Here is an 18,639-nt window from a genome sequence, read left to right as displayed (position 1 = left end):
GAACTCCGCTCTGACTTTTTCCTGCAGGGAGCAGAGGGTTGCCTCCAGCGATTTACAGCTTCCTCTTGTAATCTTCCACTGGTGACAGACGCTCCAGAGGCAGCTTGCCAGGGCTAGGGGGCTGCTCTCTGGAAAAATCCATCAGTGCAGAGCACCCCAGAGCCTCTCTGCTCTAGGAGGGGGAGGGCTTTCTCTTACCAGGGCAGAGAAGCAGAACCGTGTTGGTTGGTTTCCATGGTGCTTCTGTCAGCCGTGGCTGCATCACCCCCCCCCCCCATCTGTGTGGCCTGTGAGAGTGTATCTCTGGCCAGCTGGTTGTGTGAGATACAGATGAACTCAAATCTGTCACATAATGTTCCCTTCTTATTTTTTTTTTTAACAGTGCCTTGACGATAGTCTCTCTTTACATACTTAGCTTAAAAGATCAAAACCTACGTGCCCCAAATCTTCCTCTGAGGTGAGAATTTTGGTCTTGTTTTCCTTTGGGGAGAAGGATCCTTGAAGGCCTCCTTCATTAATCACTTAGTCTTCTTCCTCCAGCAATATCACCAGCACTAAGGAGCCCGCCCTGCCACCCACAGCCTCCCCTTCAGGTAAGATTTAAGATTTTCACATTCCTCACTCTCAAACCCGGCCCCCTGTTTCCTGTGACTTGTCAACAAAAGAACCAGCTTTTCAGGTTAACCTTGTCCGCCTCCTTCCCCTCTGCCTGATGCTTTGCAGCACCGAATACATCCCTGGCAACCACACAGTCCTCCTTCCAAGTACCAGAAATCACTTTCTGTGAGATCCTGCCCTGTCAGGAGACTTACTGCTGCCCCATCTGGGGAAAGAGAGGAGTCCCCTCCAGTCCTGTGCCAAGGCCATCTCAGGAGGAGGAAACCCATCAGAGGCCATGGGCAGGTAAAGAATGTTCAAAGAGAAACACCTAGGACTCTGAAACCTGATGGGTTTTACTTTGCAAATATTCACTTGCCTGATCTGTTAATGGTACCAGACAATGGTTCTACTTTTCTCTTTGGCGTGACAGTCTCTTTAAAAACACAAGTACGCAAACTTGCAGTCCTCTATAATATTGAGTTCCCTGCCCAGTGATGAAATTATAGCTGAGTAAGTGAAAAGGTCTCATTTGTCCATTGCCAGCAAAGATAGTAATAGTAGAACATGTAAAGTAATCCTGGGTGGCTAGGTAGATTTTCTGGCTCACTTAGAACTTATAAAATGATGTCGTATCTAGGCTTTCTGCCCAAACCAAGCAGGGCAAAATGTAACACCCTTTGGAAGTCTAATAAGTTCAGGGTAAGCTGCAAGTCAGTGAAAATCACAACCACTGTCAGAATATCTGTCTCTTCCTCCTAGACACACACACACACACACACACACACAGAGAATTTTTTTTTTAAGATTTTATTTATTTATTTGACAGACTGAGATCACAAGCAGGCAGAGAGGCAGGCAAAGAGAGAGAGGAGGAAGCAGACTCCCTGCCGAGCAGAGAGCTCGATCCCAGGACCCTGATACCATGTCCTGAGCAGAAGGCAGAGGCTTTAACCCACTGAGCCACCCAGGCGCCCCCAGAATTTTTTAAGAAACAGATTTTTCATGTTAAAAATTATGGAGGGGTGCCTGGGTGGCTCAGTGGGTTAAGCCTCTGCCTTCAGCTCGGGTCATGATCCCAGGGTCCTGGGATGGAGCCCCACATCGGGCTCCCTGTTCAGCGAGGAGTCTGCTTCCTCCTTTCTCTCTTCCTGCCTTTCTGCCTATTTGTGATCTGTCTGTCAAATAAATAAATAAAATCTTAAAAAAAAATTATGGAGACTTGATTTAGAGCTAAAAGTATAATTATCTCTATAAATCCATATATAATACATCCAAACGGATACGAATTCATTATTTCCATACCCACAACAAGGGTATGGAATCATGATGACCCTCACAGCAGTACATACATATTAGCATGGCTTATCCATCAGGATGCTGTGGCAGCAACAGCTCCTGAATTAATGTAGTAGAAATTGATTTCTGACTCTCTCTCTTTGTCAAATGTGGATCAAAAGAGGGCTCTCGCTCATCATCTCCTTCAGCACCTAACGAATGGAGACTCCAGGTCAATCCATATTTCTGCAGTCTCTGTAGCAGTGGTAAGAGGACATATGGCTCTTAAAGCTCCCACCTACGTGTAGCATGTGTCACTTCTGCTTACATTTCATTGGCCAAAGCAAGTGACATTGGTCATGCTCATCTAAAAAACAGTTGATAAGGGCGCCTGGGTGGCTCAGCAGGTTAAAGCCTCTGCCTTCGGCTCAGGTCATGATCCCAGGGTCCTGGGATCGAGTCCCGCATCGGGCTCTCTGCTCAGCGGGGAGCCTGCTTCCTCCTCTCTCTCTGCCTGCCTCTCTCTCTATGATCTCTCTCTCTGTCAAATAAATAAATAAAATCTTAAAAAAAAAAACAGTTGATAAAGTGCAGACCTAACATATGCCTAGAAGAAGATGAACCAGAATTTTTTGGGCCGTCCAAATGACTGACATGTACAGTGTGGTCACTGGTGGAAGTTTGGAGGCAGTGGTGTGATTTTTTTCCCTTTTGATATTACTGCGTATCCTAGAGTTGACTAACTTCTACAAATCCTCCTCCTCCTCCTTACCATTGCCACTGCCATCACCATCATGATGGAATGAGATATTGCTGTACACAAAAACACTGCCATAAGTCATCTACATGGATAAACCATTCCATCCCCACATGCCTGAAAGATAGGCACTATTATCTCCATTTTTTTCCAATGAGGGATGAGGTGTGGAGAGTTTTTCCCTACACCTGTCGGAGCCCAAGCTTGCACTGTTTTTCTCATGAAAGCAAATTTTGATTGAACTTGAGATGAGATGCACCACTCTAGGGCAAAGATAAAGCTTCCATGTGAAGAAAGGAATGTGTTTCAGTCATCATATTCTCAGTAGTGTCAAATATGGAAAAGTCTAGTACTGTTAAAAAAAAAAACCCTTAAAGTCTTCATCTCTCGTGAAAGCACATGGACTTTTGTGACTGGTCAATCCTTTTCCTACCTCAGGAGCCCATATTGGGTATACTTGGTGGCCTCGTCTGAGAGCGGTCCTCAGAAGAGACCATCTCACCTATGAGAGATGTGCAACCTTGGGTCCTGCGTGGGAAGAGGTTATGGACTGAGCCAATCTTCATTTTCAAAAATGTTCTTGACCCTTGAGCAAACTCCTTCCCGTAGCATCCAGCTCTTCACGGGCAGAGCAGTCTTATCAAACTGGATGAAGGCTTATTATTCTCCTCTCTGGGACACCGGGTGCCTGCATGTCTTCCATTGCCCAAGTAGGGGAGACTCTGAAGAGACTCCTAGAGAAAGAAGGGCTGCTCCACAGTGCCTGGCTGTGTTCTCCTAGATGCTGTCTTCAGCTTCTCTGGGTAAAAATGAAATGTAAGTCTTGCTCTGCCAGGCTCCCTGGTACACGAGGAGAGTTGTTTCCTCTTCCTTCTTCCAGTGGGAGAGAGAGAGAAAGGATTTACATGTTCTTTTCCCTGTCACCTTCTAGAAACCTGCAAACTTCTGGCGATTTAGAGTCTTGTAGAGTGTGAGAGCAGTAAACCACTGATACCTAACTTTTTAACCCGTAGAGTCTACTATTAATTCATTCTTCTTTTATAATTATTTGACTGAGAAAATACATAGAGGGAGAATGTTACTGTAAACTGTTAAGCTTTTAGTCAAATTATTTTTGTTGACCCTGCAGCAACATTTGAAGAATAGTACAAGCCCGTGGGAGAGTTGTTACTTTTCAAGGGCGCAGACGCCACTGACCGCTTTGTGCAATCACCGGGGGTTCCAAGGTCCCCAGGTCAGGAACACCTCTGATTGATACCAGCTCACCCACTGGCCAGCTGATGAAATGGAGGCCCAGGACCTTGCTTAAGGTTCTGTAGTAAGTGACTAGCACAGTTGGCACGGGAACCTGAGTCCTCTGTGTCCATGCCCTGGGTTCCTGCCCATCTACCATTATCTCTCCTTTATTTGGGCACCGTGTGCACAGGTACCAGGGATCAACTCCAGAGGAAGCCAAGAGTATTCCCTCTATGGTTCTAGAAAGCCCCTTTGGCATGCCCCTCCTCCAAGGTTGCCTAGAAGAGGTCCCTGAGGTGGGGTGTTTCTGGTGGTATAAAGAAAGCCTCTTCTCTTCTGCTGCAGGTCCATCCTTCCCCTTTGTCCTGGGCACTGTGCGACACTGGGGTTCCTAAATCTGAAAGTGGGGAAAGCCAGGCAAACTCTTCCAACCGGATGTTTCTGAGACATTGACAACTAACTAAAAATGGAAGAATAAGGACTCCTGGGTGGCTGAGTCGGTTGAGCCTCTGCCTTCAGCTTGGGTCATGATCCCAGGGTCCTGGGATCGAGTCCCGCATGGGGCTCCCTGCTCAGTGGGAAGCCAGCTTCTCCCTCTGCCTGCCATTCCCCCTACTTGTGCTCGCTCTCTCTCTCTGACAGGTGAATAGAAACTTTAATTTAAAAAAATTAAAGGATAAAAATTTTAAAAAGAAGTTCAGTGGTTAAGGAAACAAACAAACAAACAAACATGTTGGAATAACTCTCTAGGATGAAGAGTAGTATCTAGCAGTTTACCAAGCCCCAGAAAACACTTATGAGCTTCTTTTCTAAGGGGTAAGACCTCTAGTAAAATAAGGAAAGGGAAATTAGCATTTTTATGATATGCTGAGTGCAAGCCATTTTTCTTCTTTTGGGCCCAAGCTGATTATCTAAAACGTTCTCTCAGAAAGGTTATCCCCCCCTCCCACTTAGTATAAAAGGTTTGGGTTAGACTAACCAAGAGGTGGAGAGTGGGTATTTTGGAATATTGAGTTTCTACTCTGAGGAGCCAACTGAGTGCGATGGATTAGATTTTAATCTATGGAACCAATAAAGACCTAAATAGCCAGAGTTAGGGAAAAAGTAAAGACCTTATGAGGAGAAAAATCTATGGAATTCTACAGATGTTAAGAATTTTGGTGAAGACTTAAAAAAAAATCTCATGAAACTAAAAGGCATGGGAATTCATGCTTATTTTGTTTTGGAGACCAGAACTCTGGGAAGAGCAAATGGCAGAAAGAAACTGACTCCCTGTGTTAAAGGACACAGTCATCAATCGGTTGGGCTCATTGACTTTTTCTTGGCATGAGTCTGGTTCAATCAGGAAAGAAAAAGGTGTCCAAGATGCTGTTTTGGAACTCAGCCATGCAGCACAATTTTATAAGTAATGTTACATACACACTCTACCACAACAGGATATGCTTTGGTTGGAGACCATCTTAAATCTTTCTTCTCCAGAAGTTTCTAATTTAGTTTATTAGGAGATCTTTTCCACTGATTGCAAAATATGTCTCCAGCTTCACAATGAAAACTGCTGGAAGTGTATATTAAGTTTATAGTGAATATTACTGGAAGACATTTATAAAATGAGAACCACCCCTGTTTGACTACAGGAGAATTTATGGTTTTCTCAGAATTGAATAGTCTTGCCTCAGAGAAGTGACAAACTGGAAATGTTTTATAGGAGATTTAAAATTTATTTCCAATCCTGCATTTGAAAAGCCATTTTCATAATTCTAATCTGCAAGATTATCTCTCCTTAACTTTACCTTTTTATTACTGTTTTTAAAAATACTGTTATCCCATCAGATATTAAATCCTATCACAGGATTCTATGTCTCCAGGAACATGAAAACATGCTTCTCTGGAAGTGAGGCAACTCTAATTCTATTGCCAAAATTTATAATGAGTCCTGTTCCTGCAAATTCAGTGGGAAAGTAGAAAAAGAGGTAAGGGATGGAAACAGGATGGAGAAGTTCTAGTTTCCCCTTCTTTTTATGTTTCATTTGCCGTATAAATTCACATCCTTCTATGGAAGCAATCATAAGCAAAACTCACAGCAGGGGACGTGTGCTTGACAAAGATTGGAATAGCTGGAATCCAAGAAACCTAGAGGCCTTTTGGACAGCACATATATTTATACCCAAAGGGAAATATATATTCAATTTTCTAGAAAATTCTCATGTCAAGATCCATTTCTTTTTTTTTTTAAGATTTTTAAAATTTATTAACTTGACAGAGATCACAAGTAGGCAGAGAGAGAGGAGGAAGCAGGCTCCCTGCTGAGCAGAGAGCCTGATGCGGGGCTCCATCACAGGGCTCCGAGATCATGACCTGAGCCGAAGGCAGAGGCTTTAACCCACTAAGCCACCCAGGCACCCCAAGATCCATTTCTTTTTAATGAAAAGGATCATAGGGGCGCCTGTGTGGCTCAGTGGGTTAAAGCCTCTGCCTTTGGCTCAGGTCATGATCCCAGAGTCCTGGGATCAAGCCCCGCAAGGCGCCTGGGTGGCTCAGTGGGTTAAAGCCTCTGCCTTTGGCTCAGGTCATGATCCCAGAGTCCTGGGATCAAGCCCCGCATCGCATCGAGCTCTCTGCTCAGTGGGGAGCCAGCTTTCCCCTCACACCCTGCCTGCCTCTCTGCCTACTTGTGATCTCTGTCAAATAAATAAATAAAATGTAAAAAAAAGAAAAAATGAAAAGGATCATATTAGGCAAGATGCTCCGGAAACCTGCCTCTCCTTCAAATTCTCTCTTCCGCCCCTTTGCCAATAGGGTGAAGGAGCTCAGGTTCCCATGTCCATTCCCAACATCCCTCTGCACTCATCTGCTGGCAATTTCCCCTTTGAGTGTGTAAGAGGAAACATTTTTCTAGAGGGTATATGATGGACTCTGCTTCTTCTTTCCCTTCCCTTCTTCCTTCCACCCTCCCACTTTGCTGAGCACCTGCAGAGAGCCCAGGATTGCCTTACCTGGGGCAATGGCAGTGCATAAGATGAGTGCAGGCTTCTAGAAGCTCACAGTCATTTTTGTGGACAGGTAAACAAGCCCGTGTGCTCAGTGTAGGAAGTCCTAACCGTGGCAGATTTACTTAGGAGTGATGGCACCCAAGTAATGTGCACTCTAGCGTTTGCTTTCCATCCTGAAATTCCACACAGAAACATGAATAGAAACTTGTTTTAGATCTTGCGTCTCTTTCTTATGAAAGCAACACTCCTTGTATTAACTTCTGTCTCTTGTTAAGTGAGGTTACTGTTTTTGTGTTTTACCCCAAACTATGTTGAAAAATGTAAAATGTAAACATTATTTAATGCAAAGGAAGGAATACAATGAACAGTACATAGACTTGAGAAAAAAATCAGCAAATTAAAAAAAAGACTGCGAAACCTTCAAAATTCTATTTAAAGACTTGTTTAGTAACCCACTAAATAATTGCTTTCACCATTCACTTTAAGATATTTTTCCCCCAAAGCCTTAACAACAATCCTCTGAATAGTTACCTTTCCCAAACTGCTTTTAAAATGCCTTTTCAGCTGTGACAGGGCAAAACGACTCTCCCACTTCCTTCCTTCCCCACAAGCCAGCTCCAGGCCCCGTACACCACTGATCTGCTGCTTTGGCACCATGGTCCCCACCTGGGGCTTTAAGCTCTCTTTTTTTCCTGTGTGCATCACGTTATGCTACGAGTTACAGAGAAATCAGGGAATTTTAATAGAGTTTCCCTATTCTGGAGTTTTCGAGAAAAGGCAAAAGTACATACAAGTAATAATAACAGAGATGACATACTTTTTTTTAAAAAAGATTTTATTTATTTATTTGACAGAAATCACAAGTAGGCAGAGGCAGGCAGAGAGAGAGGAGGAAGCAGGCTCCCTGCTGAGCAGAGAGCTTGAAGTGGGGCTTGATCCCAGGACCCTGGGATCATGACCTGAGCCAAAAGCAGAGGCTTTAACCCACTGAGCCATCCAGGTGCCCCGAGATGACATACTTTTGATGTGATAACAGACCACTAACTGATCACCACATGGGTGGTTCTGTAGTAAGGCGGTGACGTCAGAGCAGAGGGGCCGTGACCACAGTGATCTGACCTGCTCTGGCCGCCATCACAAAGGACCACAGACTGGGCAGCTCCAGACTAGCTCCAACTACAGAATTTATTTTCTCACAGTCCTGAAGACCAGAAGTCCAAAATGAAGGTGTTAACAGGTCTGGTTTCTTCTGAGACCTCCCTCCTGGACTCACAAATGGCCACTTTTGCTCTATGTCCTTGCAGGGTTTTCTCTCTGCCTGTCCCTGGTGTCTTGAGTGTCCTAATCTCTTCTTATAGGGGGACACCAGCCAGATTGGATTAGAGCCCAGCATAACGGCTTTGTTCTAACTTGATTGCCTCTTGAGAGGCCCTATCTCCAAATAGAGGCATGTTCTGAGAGGTTGGGGCTTCAACACAAGAGTTTGGGGAACACAGTTCAGCCCAAAACGGGTGGCTTCTTGGGGAAGATGAGGACATACTAGATCCATAAGAAATGAGGTAGGCATCGGATGGGTGGAAAGGCAAGAGTGAGAAAGGGTGGAGAAATACTCAGCTGACAAAAAGGACACACATACTGGGTTTCCTCTCATCCTGGCCAAGCCTTAAAGTTTGACAGACTTTTTTCCTCTTCAGAAGACAGAAGCTTGGCATTCCTGGCAAGAGATGCGCTAACCAGCCCTGACTGGGGGAGTGACTGTAAGTTTACATGCAAGCAACTTTCCTTTGGCTTCAGGGTAGAGGCCCTGGGAGTGGCAGGTATTATAGGAGATAAGTATTATAGGAGAGAAGACGGGGGACAAAGGCTGCTCCCTGCAGCGAACACTCATGGGGATTACGTTTTTATAATCAATGCATCTAACCATTAAGGAGGCTTAGAGATAGTTGCTTACTACGAGACTAGTGGAGGTTATCTCCATGGATTTTGATAATTTATTTGAACCTCCTACGTTCTTCTTCAATTCTGACTGTACTTTTCATTTGTTTTCTACTTTTTTTTTTTTTTTAAGCTTTCTTTCTTGGCCAGATTGCATTTCACACTGCACCCTCCATTTTCAATAAATGTCAATTTAGTTGGATTTCCAGGGTCCAGAAATTCTTTTGGATGTTATGGGGCTACCTATTAGAACGTGGGTTTTTATGAGTTTTCTTAAAATTTACTATAACGACAACAAAAGACTTCTCCCTTTCCCCTTCCCTCCCCTTCTTTTTCCATTTGAATGCAAATGGAACCCATTTTTTGTAGGAAACTCTTCTTTCACTTTGGGCAATTTGGAGACATTGCAGAAGCAGGATAGTCTCCCTCTGCAGAAGAGTTTACTTTCTCTGTTTCTTCTCAATTCAGGGATTGACACAACCATCAGTTCTATTCAGATCATGGAAATCCAGCAAGTAATAGATCATCGGTATTGTGGCGGAGGCCTCCAGTGTAGGTGGGTAAACCTCCCCATTCTACCCCAATTGTTTCTGGAACTTACTCAGGGCTCCGGGTTTCTGAGGCTGGAATGAAAGCTCAAACTACATGGTAAAAATCGATGTGTGCTTACGTTGCTTCTTAAGTGAAAACACATTTGTTACATGGTAGACGAGGGCATCATAAAATGTTTGCTATTAGCAAATGTCAATAAACCACGGCTCCAAAGATTCCAGCCTCCCATCTTAATGGGTGAGTCCAAAGCAAAAAGCTCAGGGGGCAGCTCTGTGGCGGACTCTCTGAGGACACATACAGTAGGCACAGGGCTGCTGGTTAATTGTATCGACAGGAAAGACGTTGTTACTGATGGTTCCAAGTAATGAATGAGCTGATGTTCATACATTTTAATAACAAGGAATATCACTATTGTAATTGCTAAATAATAAAGCTTATCTTGGCTTTTTCAGTTAGGAGTGAAAAAAAATCCAGATATTACAAAAGTTCTCATTGAATGGGGACTGATTTTTCTTTCTCTGATAAATTTTTATGGGGTGATTGCTAGGGGAAAGACAAGACCCTGTACTTTGGACTGGTGTCACAAACCCTTGGGATTCTCAGCCTGATTTCTTTTCAATCTGATGTAACTTAGACTTCAAGTTGATGACCCTGAGCTTTAAAAATAAACTGTATGGTGCTTTATGACTTGTTTATGGCTTTGACATTCATTATGATGTGGAATTCTCCCCCAAATCCCTCTGAGGTTGGTTTAGTTGATCCCATTCTGCCATTAAGGAACCTGAGCTTCGGTGAGCTTAAAGAAGTCAGAGACAGACATTAATTACTGTGCTAGGGTGACATAATGAAGAAGTGTGGGATGACTGGGTTTCAGATGCCAGAACTTCGACAAGGTGTTTATCCCTCCTGATTGTCTGTTTCTCCTCTGGGAGATGAGGCTACTGAGTTGGGTGGATGCGAAGTGGGAAGACGTGGGGGCCACGTGATAGGAAGTGAATTCCATTTATCTCAGCTTCTTCCCCATAGAACCAGGCTCTCCTGATCCCAATTCAGATCAATTCCTTTTATTTCTGCGTTCTCATTTTTAACAACTTACTTTAGGATTGATTAAAGAGAATCTAAAATGATGAGCTCTTCTTCCAATGCATCTGGTTTTAAGTTGTCTTTCCATATAAGGTATGGCCTTGAAGATTATAAGAATTTGTGTTGGATATGCTATGCTTTTCTGCTGGAGTTTTTATTATTGGAGGAATCCCAGGAAGCCCCCGTTTGCCCCAAGTAGCTCCCTTCCAGGGGCTGCGGGACAGGAGTGTCTGTGGATGCCATAGTTTTCTCAGTCACAGAACTGCGATTAGGACTATTGTAGTGTTAGTTGATTCAGGTTCTGAAAGTGCGTGGTATTTCCTACTAATAGTGCCTAAAAGGGAGTGATTCAGAGTAGGGAAGCTGGTATTCATTATTTTCAGTCCTCCTTTCCAGAGGGATGGTCGGTTTGAGGCCTTTGCCTCATTTGTCTCCTGAAATCTGTGTCTCCTTAACGGGGACCAGAGTCATTTCCTGTGCACTTGATTTTACATATTTAGCCTGGGATTTGGCTTCCATCACTTCGTCTGTGTGTTCTAACAAACCATCAATCTTTGTGGTATAGTTTGTATATTAAGACCTGAAAAAGATCACTTTGAAATTTGGCAAGTACATCTCTGAAAAACATAAAACTCTACCATGCTAAATTTGATTTTCTGGGTCTGTTATAGACTATTTCACCGCTTACATAGTATATAATGAGTAACAAAAGCCGTTTGAAGACTTTCCTGTGTATTCTGATTTGTGGTGTTTTTTTTTTTTCATAATTAGCACTGGGAATTACAATTACAATATTCCTGTTAATAAACACACACCTACCAATGTCAAATTCTCTCTGGAAATCAAGTAAGTGAGTAACTATAGAGTAACTGCTTCTGTCACTCTTTGAATAGCAAGTCTGAACTTCCACAATTTGATCAGTTAGTTAGAGGGTGGGACGTTATCAGTCTGTGTCCACTATGCTGGTTGGATGGAGAGGTGGGTGGGCTTGAGGGAGGAGTCTTCAAAATGAAGGCTGGGGTCTTCCAGCCTCCCTCAGTGGAATGGGAAGACTCTAGGCTTCACACTCACAACTGTAAAATGGGAGTGATCTTGGATTTGATGTTTACAAGCTGCAGACTACTCCTGTACCCCTTTGAGTTGGGTGGGAGCAAGAGGAATAGCACACAGCCTGGGTGGGGAGCTCCTGGTAACAACGCTAATGCAGACCCCACTCCCTCCCCAGAGGGGTTCAAGGAGTCAGAGTTTGGGGTTGGGCAGACCAGGGTTCAAATTTTGTCTCTGCCATTTATTAATTCTATAACATTTTGGAGAAACTACTTATCATCTCTGAGCTGTTTTTATTTATAAAATCATTTTGAGATAATACCATAAGACATAGAGCTGTTTTGGGAATCACTGTTAATAATAGTGAAATTAGGGGCACCTGGGTGGCTCAGTCCGTTAAGCGGCCTTTGGCTCTGGTCATGATCCCTCTCCCTCTACCAGCCACTCTGTCTACTTGTGCTCTCTATCTCTCTGTCAAATAAATAAATAAAATCTTTAAAAAAATATTTATTTATTTGACAGACAGAGATCACAAGTAGGCAGAGAGGCAGGCAGTGGGAGTGGGGGGGAGCAGGCTCCCTGCTGAGCAGAGAGCGTGATTCGGGGCTCCATCCCAGGACCCTGAGATCATGACCTGAGCTGAAGGCAGAGGCTTTAACCCACTGAGCCACCCAGGCACCCCTAAATAAATAAAATCTTTAAAAAAAATAGTGAAATTAGTAACTACCATTTACTGAGCACAGAGCATACACCAGGCACTCTCCACTTTAATAGTGGGTCATATAATCCTCACAATAACCGTCCAACTTGGGTTTTTCTTTTCTAGTTTGTATTTTTCAGATAGGAATGTTTAGGTCTGGAGAGGGTTGAACACACTTGTCCCGAAAGTCACAGCTAGTAAGCCATGGAGCTGGGTTTCAAACTCAGCCCATCCTTTAAACCATCACTTTCCTGATGAAACGAGAGATGTAAGAATATTGCCCCTCTCTGGCTTATAGTAGGTGCTTCATAAATGGTAGCTTTTATTATGACTACCTTTCCTTCAATATCACAAAGCTCTAATTTAATCTACTCTCACGAAATATTTAAAATAATGACAGTAGTTTAAGACTTTGACCCACTTCACTCAAATTACGCAGTGAGCTCCTCACTGGGAAGATAGATGGTTTTTATTCTGTGTCTCTTGACCATAGTCTCTCCTTTTCTTCCCCCTCTACATTTTCTCTCTTCTTCCCTTTTGTTTCTCCCTCTCCTTCCCTTTCCTCTGTCCTCTGCTCTCCTCCTCTGCTTCCCCAGCTCTCTCGTTCCTCCTCTATTCATTTCCCACTGCTCTGTCCCTTCCTCTGTTCCACTCAGGCTTCATCCTCCTTCTCTCATCAACTTCACTTCTACAGTGAGGTGATACCACTCGACCCAGCTGCTTGCCTTGGAAAGGTTTGTTTCAAGCAGCAAGTATTTTGTGACTCAGGACTCATCACATTTCATGCAGAGCAAGAGCTAAATGTCTTCTAGCACTCCCTGAGTAGCCTGGAATAGCGTTTCCTCATTCATTCCTAGGGAAACAGAGGGAAATAAGCTGACATGGTGTATCCCCTGAAGTGGCAGAAGACCATCTTGAGACGCTGAATCCGGCTTTTTAGTTTAAGAGCCATTTTTCTAATATGGGTGATTTAAAAATAACACACATACTCAACTGAGATTGTAGGTTGCCCCACTTGTGCAAAAAGATCATTTCCAAAGACAGACGGATCTCATCCTCTTGGTGGTAATTAATGGGCTAACCTCCAGAGGAGAATCATTCTTTCTGGCAAGACTTCCACTCTGACAGCTATGACAGTAGGCAAATTCTAACGGGGCTCGGCCCCGCATCCTTTCCTGTTTGTTTACCTTGCTGCTGCAAACAGTATGTACTCAGATCAGGGGTTTGTAGAATCTGAAATCCTGGAAACTTCAGGTAGACGCAAATCCAGCTGCCAGTGAAAAGAGAGGGATAGCTCCCAAACGGATTTATTTATTTAGTTATTTATTTTAAAAGATATTATTTATTTATTTAGAGAGAGCACTAGCAGGGCGAGGGGCCGAGGGAGAGGGAAAATCTCAAGCAGTCTCCTTGCTGAGTGTGGGGCCCAGCGAGGGGCTTGATCTCACCACCCTGAGACACGACCTGAGCTGACCTGAAAACAAGAATTGGACACTTAACTGACTGAACCACCCAGGTGTCCCCCAAATGACTTTAAGGTCTATGGTGATAAGAACTGCTGCTGCTGGGGTGATTTCAGCCATGAGATTAGGTCTTAGAGCTGTCAGAGGCTATCTCAGGTGGTTTTGATCAGTTCAGACGGACGTAACAGATACACCGTAGCCTGGAAGCCTTAACAAACATTTGCCTTCCACCGTTCTGTGGAACGGTGGAGGTTGGGGACGTCCCATATGGAGGCACTGGCAGACTTGGTGTCTGGGGAGGGTTCACAGAAGGCCATCTTCTCATGGGTCTACCTGGCAAAGGAACAAGAGAGCGCCCTGAGGACCTTTTAGAAGACCAGTAATCCCACTCATGAGGGCTCCACGCTCGAGACCTGATCACTTCCCATAGGCTCTGCCTCCTAACACATCGCAGTGGAGACTGGGATTTAGGCCTATGAATTTGCGGGAGGGGAACCCGAACATTAAGTCTGTCACAGTAATCATCTGGGACTGAGTTTCTTTCTGTAATGAGGAGATCTGAACAGGCATATCGGCATTGACAAGCTTAGTGTACTAAAATGCCTACCTGAAACAGAGTGGGTGTCCCAGTTATGTTTCCATTCATACCTCTTTTTACCAAGGTGTCGTCCAGTGGAGCTGGTAACTGCTTTCCCTTTGCCCTTTCCCTCTTTTGTCTCTCGAAGCACAACAGAGCCCCTGATAGTCTTCCAGTGCAAGGTCACCCTTGGAAATATATGTTTCCATGGTACAAGGGGAGCCAAGAGGACACAAAGCCGCCAAGAAGTCTCCCAAGAGATGACACAGGTAACGCTTTCCAGCCCCTGGGTCTTCTACCCCTGTTCCAAAGAAGTGTGTCTAGAACCGTGGCAGAGCCTCTGCTCCCGACCAAGAGCGGGACGCCGTGGGCTGCCCGCCGGGGTTTCTCCTTGCTGGCTGACCCCCGTCACCAGGCTCGGCTGTGTCTTCCCGTGTCCTTCAGAGCCTGCAGAGTGTTTCAGTGACTCCTCTCAAAAGCTGTTGCCACAGATAACTTTCCTAGAGGAGTCAAAGAAATGCTTTCTCAGACGATAGTCTTTCCAGTGGTAAATGTGGTTATGAAATGGATCTCTTTCATTCATTATTTAGGGCTATCAGCACATTTGGACCCTCCCTGTAGCCCCGTTCTTTGACAGCACGTACCATTTCCGTGTAGCTGCGCCGGTAAGCTTGCTTACTTTTCTTTTCTTTTCTTCTCTCTCTCTCTCTTTTTTTAACCGTTTTCTTTCCAGGGAGGGAGAGAAAAACAGACCATTAAATCAATCACTCAATCAGTTGGTCAATTACTTTAACTAATGCTTACATGAATCATTCCTTTTTTCTTCTGTTCTGACAGGATTTAGCAGACTGTTCAACGGATCCTTATTTTGCTGGGATATTCTTCACAGATTACTTCTTTTACTTCTATCGGCACTGCGTCTAATTTATTCGAGTTTGGTTGAGGACTTTGCCAAAGAAAAGTGCTCAGAAGTACGGTCAACGGAAACATAGCCTCTGCAATTTCTTTCTTCTCTTTGTAAAACATTCACATTTATTGCCACAGGACTTGTTCAAGCTTTGGCTTGAACAGTTTTGAGCCATTAATGAGGAGAATAAAGGGTTTGCTGCAACTTGAGATAATGTGGTTTTTGATTTTAAGATGAAGACAACATTTCTTGAAGGAAACAGCGTGGTTGGGCTTGAAAATACTGCTTCTGGCATTAAGGAATCTCTGAGGTCAAAGAGGCAGGTCTAACTTCAGTTTGTCTGATGTGTTTCTTACTGTAGCTTCTGGAGAAAGATAAAAAGGCCCATTTCATCCATGTCAGCTTGGACCCGCTGCGTTGAGAGTGTATGGTACGGTGTGTATTAGGGGGACAGATGGGTGGTGTCTGATAGTGGAGCTCACATTTATGCAGGCTATTGCCATGTGTTTGTGGGAGAGAAGGAGTAGGAGGGACGGACGGCGGGAGAGAGCGACGGCGGGAGAGAGTGAGAGAGAACGACATACACTAGACTACAGAACAGAGCTGGCTAATGAATTGGATTTAGGAGAAATTGTTGCTATTATACCCTATAATGCTTGATGGACATTGAGTTTTCTGTGCTCTCTTGTGAAGCACTAACTTGTGACAAGTCTTTAAGATAACCCAGATAATCGAGGCCCAGACAGTTGCTTTTAATCTCCCGGTTGTCAATGGTTTTCGGATTTTGTTTTGTTTTCCCTCCACATATGAGGACATCTCTTGCAGGGTCATCGTGCCCCTCTCCATTGTTTACAGCTAAATTAGCTTTTGGATGCTTCTCACTGGCTTATGGGTACATTTGTATGCCTTCCCCAACTTAGAATGGCCAGAAAACCTCTAGCTGGAGACTATCAACCACGTCTTTTATTTTCTGTATTCTGATGTTTCAACCTTTGGGGATCTGGCTGACCTTAGTGGGACTCCACCTCCTAGGGTCAGTCAATTCCTAGAGATAGTAAACCACCGGCCCATGGGTGCTTTTCAAATACAAACCAACCAATCCTGAGTCCACACTGCAACCCACCTCCTGCATCAGCTTTCATATTCCACCTGCCCTAACCACATCAGGACCCGGTACCAGCCAGCTGGGCACAGCCCCTGTATCCCAGAGCCTGCTCACCCTGCCTCACCTATTCCTGCCCATAGAAACCACAATAAAGGCCCTTGCCCATAGCTCTTCCCCCTTCCTCTGCCTCCTGACTGACGCTGGTGCTTCCTAGTGTGAGCTGCCCCCCCGCCACCCTCCCGAACGTGGCATGTCCCCTTCTCTTGGGAACTGAAACAAATTATTTTTTCAATGGCAATCATTGACCATCTCATACCTCAAATTTTCTATGAATACACTGTACCTTATGTCATGGAAATTCAAGCCCCTCTAGCTCTAGTTCCAGGTGACAAGGCTGCTGTGTGGCTGGCCTTCTCTTACTGTTGGCCTTTGGGAGTCGATTAAGAAATGAGAGTATTTGATTTTTTTTTTTTTTTACTTCGACAGTGATGACCAGTAGTAATAATACATCCTCCTCTTCCTTGTTTTCAAATATTGCTAAACCTGTGTCAGATGAACAAATTAATTAATTGTGAGACCCCATCTATTAAGAAAAGAAGAGATAGGGTCCTTGCTCTCCCAGAAGGCATTTTGAAATGAACTCAATGATACGGAAGTAGTTTAACCCTATAGGACCCGAGACTCTGCATCCAAACAACCCAGGCTTTGAGTTCATCTGTGAACTTGGACTTTATCTGTGTACCGTTGGGCAGGATACTTAACTTCTCAAAGCCTCAAGTCCCTCTTTTAAGGAAAAGGAGAGTGAGTAGACATGATTAAATGAGATAAAACAATGTCAAGCACAGATAGGCTGTAAATAAATATAAACTATTGTTATCACTGCCTGTAACAGAATCATTACAAAGATTACAATGGGATTATAAAGGGACTGAGTCACTGAATACTCAGAGTACATCAAGGCATGTTTGTCATCTGTCGAAACCAAACAGCAGATAGAACATATACATGTGTTACATAATGTTTCTATTTTTTTCTATATTTGGAAAATTGTTCTCCCTTTCACTAACAGCACAGGCTTTGTGGGAAATTAAGTAAGGTAGTTAATTCTTGGGAGGAGGATTTCAGGATTTCTGCGATTGCCTGGATTCACATTCAGACTTGCTTGTCCTCAGTTGTCATATCAGTCTGTCCCAGCATGACCTGTGTCTAGAGACTTCATTTTTCCATTTCATTTTTTAATAGCATCCCAGGTGCTTGGTGTGGGAGGGACTCCATTAATCTGACTCTTCCTCTAGGAAAGAAAGCTGGTCAGCTACGGGATTACAGAGTTCTTTCCAGCCCGCAGACCCCATGCTGTCCTTCACGTGCTTATGTTCTGGAAAGCAAGGGGGTTTCAGACACCTCATGTAGGCTCAGTAACATTGCCAAAAGAGGATTTCTTTAAACAAACCCTGTTTTCAAATTAAATTCTATTTCAAAACTGGAAGTCTTTTCCCACCACAACAAAACAAACAAAACAAAATAAAAGAGGGTGCCACGGGAGATCGTGTTGAAAGTCTTCAGAAAGGAAGGATTTAACACAGCAAACAGACCTGTGGCAATCTGTGGCATCCTGGGATTAGTGAAACCTACTAGGAGAATAAACTTGCTGAAAGAGTCTATTTGAAGGACTCCTCCAGCCATGAGATGTCCGCTATGGACCACGCTGCTTCAGGTCAAAAGATTTTTTTTCCTTTTGCCAGAGAAGTCTCTCTATGGAAATATTCCCAAATTTAAGTAATGTCTATAGATCTTTCTCCCCAAAGCTCATACTCTCAGTCGAATCATGGGCAACATATCAGACAAATCCAGAGTGACCATCTACAAAATACCTGACCAATACTCCTAAAAATCTTCACGGTTATCAAAAACAAGGAAAGTCTGGGAAACTCTCAAAGCCATGAGGAGCTTAAAGAGATATGGCAACTGAAGGCACCATAGTAGCCTGAATGGGACCCTGGCACCAGAAAGGGTCAACAGATAAAAACCAAGGACATTTCAATAAAGTATGGAGTGTCATTAATAAAAACGTATCAGTGTTGGCTCATTTATTGTGACAGGTGTTAATGATTGGGGAACGAGGTGTGGAGTTTATGGGAACTCATGTACGAGCTTCACAATTTTTCTATAAGTCAAAATATGCTCTAAAATTAAAAAAAATGTATGTTTTTTAAAAGTCAGAAAAGAAGTCCCTAGGAGCTGGGCTGAATATCATAAGCTGCCACAAGCTGCCATTTGTGATAAAATATTATAGGATAGGTACAGTCCTGAAAAACAGGTACAATTTAACCTCAGGTATTTATATCTTAGTTACAGCATCTGAAATACAGTAACTACTTTGCCAAGTATTTGTCAGATTCTGCATATCAATTT

The 18,639-nt window shown here is 43.7% G+C and overlaps 1 protein-coding gene across 10 annotated transcripts in view; it reads left to right on the top strand.

The window, feature by feature from the left end:
* Positions 1–15,331, top strand: part of MYRFL (myelin regulatory factor like) — a 129,635-nt gene extending 114,304 nt beyond the window's left edge. For 8 of the 10 annotated variants that reach the window (XM_046013544.1, XM_046013553.1, XM_046013543.1 and 5 more), the window contains 9 exons: positions 383–457; positions 541–593; positions 724–903; positions 8,553–8,615; positions 9,262–9,349; positions 11,200–11,274; positions 14,301–14,484; positions 14,806–14,880; positions 15,053–15,331. In XM_046013544.1, the coding sequence (XP_045869500.1) occupies positions 383–457; positions 541–593; positions 724–903; positions 8,553–8,615; positions 9,262–9,349; positions 11,200–11,274; positions 14,301–14,484; positions 14,806–14,880; positions 15,053–15,139 (880 nt within the window). In that variant the 3' untranslated portion in view covers positions 15,140–15,331. The remainder of the gene's footprint in view (positions 1–382; positions 458–540; positions 594–723; positions 904–8,552; positions 8,616–9,261; positions 9,350–11,199; positions 11,275–14,300; positions 14,485–14,805; positions 14,881–15,052) is intronic. The other 2 variants (XM_046013545.1, XM_046013547.1) reach the window with 1 other exon arrangement.
* Positions 15,332–18,639: the final 3,308 nt, after the last annotated feature.

The sequence above is a fragment of the Meles meles genome, chromosome 7, assembly GCF_922984935.1.
Source record: "Meles meles chromosome 7, mMelMel3.1 paternal haplotype, whole genome shotgun sequence".
Classification (NCBI taxonomy): Eukaryota; Metazoa; Chordata; class Mammalia; order Carnivora; family Mustelidae; genus Meles; species Meles meles.
This window is presented reverse-complemented; position numbering and strand designations above follow the sequence as displayed.